Source organism: Gavialis gangeticus, unplaced genomic scaffold (genome assembly GCF_001723915.1).
Source record: "Gavialis gangeticus isolate Ggan-Ray unplaced genomic scaffold, GavGan_comp1, whole genome shotgun sequence".
Lineage (NCBI taxonomy): Eukaryota > Metazoa > Chordata > Crocodylia > Gavialidae > Gavialis > Gavialis gangeticus.
In genome coordinates, this window is record NW_017729026.1 from 27,416,473 (window position 1) to 27,422,550 (window position 6,078).

General features: G+C 45.7%; 1 protein-coding gene across 1 annotated transcript in view; it reads left to right on the forward strand.

Moving 5' to 3' along the window:
* The first annotated feature begins 6 nt into the window (after positions 1–6).
* Positions 7–6,078, forward strand: part of SLC22A16 (solute carrier family 22 member 16) — a 90,672-nt gene continuing 84,600 nt past the window's right edge. The window contains exon 1 of the mRNA XM_019520092.1: positions 7–75. Coding sequence (XP_019375637.1) covers positions 26–75 — 50 coding nt within the window. The 5' untranslated portion in view covers positions 7–25. The remainder of the gene's footprint in view (positions 76–6,078) is intronic.

Consider the following 6,078-nt stretch of genomic DNA (forward strand, 5'->3'; position numbering starts at 1 on the left):
GCCCGGTGCCGCCGCCGCCGCCGCCATGGCTCCCGGCTCCGACCGCCTCTTCGACACCCTGGGGCACTTCGGCAGGTACCGGCGGCGCCGGGCGCTCGCGGGGTCCTGCCCGGGCAGCAGCCGGAGGAGGCAGAGCCGCGCGGGGGGTGCGTGTGCGGGAGGGAGAGGGGCTGTGTGGGAGTGCACGCGTGTGCCTGCATGTGCCTGTGTGTGCATGCGGGAGAGTGTGTGCGTGTGTCTGCAAGTGCCTCTGGGTGCCTGCGTGTTGTGTCTCTGGGGGCATCTGGATGTGGGGGTAATGCAAGTGCACATCCATGTGCATGTGTGAGAGTGCGTGCGTGTGCGGGCACGGGCGTGTGAGCGCGTGCAGGTCAACATGCGGGCGTGTGTGTGAGAGGGCATCTGTGTGTCTGTGTGTGACTGCGTGTGAGTGCGTGCATGTGCAGGCGTGGGTGTGTGCAGGGGTGACTGGTACCTCCTGAGTCTGGAGAGACACCCACAGAAGCCACCAGCAGTGGGGATGGCCCTGTCAGGAGGGGCACCCCCTCCCTCCCCTTTACCAATCGCCTATAGGTGTGTAAGTGCATGCATATGAACCTGTGGGCATGTGTGAGTGTGTGAGAGTGCACTTGTGTGTGTGTGAGTTTATGTGCGTGTGTCTGTGCACGTCTGTGTGTGACGGTGTGTGAGAGTGCATGCATCAGCGTGTGTGTGTGTGTGTGTGTGTGTGTGTGTGTGTGGCTACAGCTGCAGATAGCTGGGTATTACTGGTATGTCTGTATGTGCAGAGAGGGACTATATCATCCAGTATCAGTTACAGGGCAGCAATGATGTTTTCTGCTCTTATGTTGAAACCCGCGCTTCTCAGTCAGGTGTTGTGAGATCCTTGCAGGGAACCACCAGGCAGTGTCAGTGCTGTCAGGTGTGCAAATGCATTTCACAAGAGAAACCTAGAGATTTCCCATTGGAGCCACTATGTTAAAAGCGTTTTGCCCTGCCATGGGCTGGCTGAGCTCTTTGCCTCAGAAGGACAGCTCTGTATTTCCCTGGTCAAGAAAATATGAGCTGGCATTTTCCAAGGGGTGCCTCTAGCCTCACGTGGAGTGTCTTGAGTCTAGAAAGGCTGAGAACCGTTGGCTTAAATTAAGAAGCCATCTGCTAATTTTGTTGTTGCCGTGGCTGCTCTGTTTTGGGCTTGGCTGCTGTTGAAATCCCTGGGCTTGACATCCAGCTCAGGTGCCAACTGTCAGAGTGCCCTCTTGGATGTGGCAGCTCCCCATTAAAAACACTTCCCAGCTGTTTCAATAAAGTCTTCAGAAATAAATGCCTGAAAGGAAATGTGGTGCTAATGCTAAAGCAGTGCTGTGTTCATCGCCTACATCAGTTAGAGCAATGTAGACTGTTGCTAAATGTTGTCTGGGAAAAGATTGTGTCCTCAGGGGTGTTTGAATACTGTCCACTGCACTGGGGCTGTGATCTCAATTGGGGCTTTCTGGAAAGTACAGCAGTCCAAATAATGTCCGTTCCCTATTCTAACCTGTATTAGTTGCAGGAGGATTTGCAGGTATCTTGTGAATGCAGGTATGAAATGAGAGGGTGCTACACGGCCTTTCACAGCACCTGATGAAGTGAGCTTCAGTTCACAAGAGATTTTGCCTTGTGTATACATCTACTTTGGTCAGATTATAAGGTGCCAGTCTACTTTGCCTTTCTACCACCCCCACCCATAGTTGTTGTATAACTTGCTCTGTGTCCTGTTTCCATGTCTGAGATGTCTGATTATTATTGGAAAAATGAACGAGTGTGGTACATAGACCATCAGAGTGTTGAATACAGATATTGTCTAGCCTGGAGTAAATATAGAGAGCAATGTATGAGATACCTCACATCCTGCATGTAGGTGAGGGTCAACAATTGACTTTCTGGTGAGTGTGGATTGCACTTTACATGGTGGAGATTCTGTTACATTCAGATCCCCTATGCTATACTGTTTTGTCTAAGCTTTTATACTCTGCATAGTGATTTAGTGTCAATATTTGAAGACTCTGCCAGCTTCTCCTTCTTGGCTTCCTATCTGTGTCCACCAGCTCTGGTCTATGCCAGTCTGTCTCTCTTCACTTATTAAAACTCCTGCATCCTCTTCCCTTTTCTTGGGGTCATGTTATACCTCACCTAGTAAATTGTTGTGTACATAAAATCTCAAACACTCCCTGAGATCCACAAAAGTGGCATCAAGTAACAAAAGCCAAAAACATTTCAAAAGTTGTTGAATGCTGTTCCTTGGCTAAGAGAAAAGAAGGATACTTTATAAAGCGTAGCTCTTCTAGCTGTCCTGTCCCACAACTACTTTGAAAGCTTATCCACAAACTTCATATTTTTCCATCAGGGGAATACGTATGACTGAAACATGTAAGGGAGATTGGTTTTGCTTTGTCCAAGTTCAGGTGGAGAGTCAGGTGATCATAGTCTGCTTCTAGACCTAACTTGTAGCAATGAAGAGACTACAACTCTTCTACAGTATTCTAATGGTCATTAAACACATCCGAAACTCAATAATACTTGGGCAAGTTCATAACATAAAATCTGCCACTCTCTTTCAAATTATATTGGTGGAAAGCTGCTTGTGTTTTTTGGAGTGTGTTTGAGGGAATGTGTGGTGACCAGGAGCAAGGGGAGCTCTAGATCTGCTTTTGCCACTGTTTCTGAGCCGTGCAAGGGCTGGGCTCAGCCTGGGACAGCATGGTGGTGCAATGGGTTTCCCCCTCCCCTTGCCTGCTACCAGACTGGCAGTGAACACCTAGGGGGACCAGGCAAGGGTGTCTGCAGCCACCATTGTCCTGGGCCCTTGCGCAGCCCAGCTGGAGTAGGTAGGAGGAACTCTGGAGCCTTCGCCACCTAAGGGTCGGGAGGGAAAGAAGCAGCAGCAGGCAGAGGAGGGGAGAAGCAAGGGGAGGGGAGAGGACATGCGGGGGAAGGGAGAGGAGAATTCTTACCTGCTTGCAGGACTTTAAAAAGTCCCTGGCTGCTGCTCCTGGAGTGTTGTGAGAAAGTGGGGTTTGGTCGTATCACTGCACCCCCTCTGGATCCACTCCTGCTTTTCTGTGACCTCATTGTAAACAATCCATGCTTCCCCAATAAAACTTTTTGCATCTCTCAGGAAATCCTGAAATGCTGTCATCTCCTGCAAAAGCAAGAAAATCTGGAAGAACTTTTGTTTGTCTTTGCCTAATGTTTTGGCTCTGGAATATTTTTTGTAGCTTATTAAGAATGTGTTGTTTTATAGTAAATCCAAAAGTCAGTCAGAGTTGGCAGATATTTGGTTATGTCCAGCAGTTATTAGAAATAATCCACCTTGGCTGTCTGTACTTACCTGACTATCATAAAGAGCTGCACTGCAACAAGGAGCATGGGGCAGATATTTTATTAACATTGTGGATTGTTTGGTACTGCATTTTAGGTTGAGAACAATACTGTTTCACCAGCAGAGTAGTTGCACAGGAAAAGCTTAAAAATAAAGGGAACAATACACAACAATTCATGAAAAATGAATGTGCAAGTGCAAAGAAAAGGAGAGGATCAAATACAAAAGAAAACCTGTAGATGCTTTGGTAAAAAAATGTGGTAATGGAAAGTACCATGCTTACAGGTTTGTATGCTATAATTGTGGCAAGAGAAATCATAATGTCAAAGCTTCAATACAAAAAAATTAAAGAAAAATGCATCGTATTGAAGGAATAAGCAGTGACGTGGATGATGAGACACTCACTTATAAAACATTAGTCCGGTGTATAACAACAAATGCATATGGCTTGTAAAGATCAGGCTGGCATCACAAAGTAAACAGAAAACTGAATGCAATGAAGTGGGACCTCAGTTAACGCAGTCACACAGACTTCCTCAGGATCCTATAGACAAAGCCAATGTCTTGATTATAATATCATTAGGACACAGCAAATTACAAGCAGAATACCAAGGAAAATGTTGAACCTTAGGTATTTCAGACAACATAGCAGTCGCTGCTTTCAAGTAGAATATGATTCATGTAATAAACACAGAAGTAAAATAAAAAACATAGTGGGCGGGTCTTTGTTCATTAATGCACTGTTGTTACTGCACATTTAGTTTAATACTTCCTTAATGAAGTACTAACTGAATGTGCAGTTACTACATTTACTGCACAGTAGCGCTGGCACATTTTTTTTGTGATGGTTACTGTGTAGTAGCCTAATAACACTGCGCAGAAGCTTATTAGCATGGTTTTTGACTGGCATGCTATTGCTCAGTGTTATTACACCACCACACAGTAAGCGTATTGTGTAGATGCACCCACTAACAACAAACAATATTCTGTGACATATCTGAAGCAAAGTTTTTAAAAGTTACCACGATACTGTTTAAAATATTAGATATTTTCCAGGTGTATTCAATTTGGAAACAGATAAAACAGTTCAACAAGTGTAGCACCTGCCTCACAGAGTAGCTATTGCATTAAGAAGAAAAGTAAAGTAAAAGCACTAGAGCTTATAGCTACACTTAGAGATACTAAATCAATGTAATGACTCTTATGATTTGTAAAATAGCTGCCAATATTTCTTCCTAGCCTCTAAAGTATGTGCAAAACTCCTGAGGTTACTGTTGTACAAAGATGCACATGGAGGAGCGTATCTCGGCATGATGCAATCATCACATGTATCAAAGAGCTGTTGATCAGCTCTTGTGTTCTGAAGTATTACAACATGAATGAAGTGGAAACCTTACAGTGTGCTGCCAAGTGACATGGGACATCAGTTCTATAAAAAAAGACAGCCTTTCACATTATAATTACAATAGCCACTCAAACAAAAATATACCCTAGCTGGAAAGAAATATCTTACAATTCTTGCAAAGGAATAGTATCTTGTTTATGAAAAGTTTGACCCATTTTTCATGGATGGGAAACCATTCAACTAGAAAGTGATTATAAACCCTTTAAGAACACTTTGGGGGGGGAAAAACCCACTGTTCCTGGCTCAGCATACCTTTTGTACATGTTTGAAACTCTTATGCTATAACTTAAAAACTACATACCAAGAAAGAAACTGAGGTCTTGATAGTCAATATCTATGTAGGACAGGCACACTGCATAAAAATATGGTAACTGAACTGATTATGAGTAGGGACCTATTCAAATGACAGTTTTGCGATTCTCGTGGAAATCATGAAAAATGGTGAGCTCCATGATCACCACAAAAAATGGCATTGGCTACAGTTTCCCAGGAAATCAACCAAAAAAAGCTGTAATAAAAATAAAATGCTGGCTCCTCAGTGGGAACCAGCAGTCCTTGCTGCTGCCAGGCCTTGCAGCCTGCCTGGGAGGGGAAGTCACAGGCTGGCTGGGCATCACAAAGGGCAGCAGCCAAGATGGCAGCTGCCCCCTTGTGCCTCTCTGCCAGTCGGAACTGATGGGTGGGATTGCATGAAGGGCAGCCAGCAGTCAAGATGGCAGCCTCCCCCCTGTCCCCCCTCCCCCCTGGGACCTCTGCAACAGTCAGTCCCAAGGGACAGGGCCTCTCCTCCAAACAGTGGCAAGAGGTGGGGCTACCACAAAATGACTGCTAAATCAGCTCTTTGGGTTGTGACCAAGCTGTGAAAATTGCTTTCTTTTACCGTGAGTTAGGTAGGTCCCTAATTATGAGATCCCTCCAGGACAGAAATACAAAAAACACAGGAAGATACATAGAAAGCATCAAACAAGCCAGTTTCAAGGCAAAGGCTGGAAAGAATATGAAAGCTAACTATACCAGGCAAAGGTTTCGCAGGTGCTCATGTCTGTCATTCTTGCAGGTTGGCTGGGCACTAAGGGAGACTCTTCCCATGCCTTTCAAGAAAGATGAACTAAATGTAAAAACTAGCATCCTGTCTAAGCATAGGCAGAATAGTTCATGGACCAGCGGGCCTGGGACCAGGGACCACCACGAATCAGGGCCCAATTCAGGGGATGCCTTGCAGGCGTGCGGTACTCCAGCCTGCAAAAGGTCCTGCTTGAGGCTGCCGGGAGACACAGGGGTGGTGCCAGCCTCTTCGTGGTGGGGGGACTGG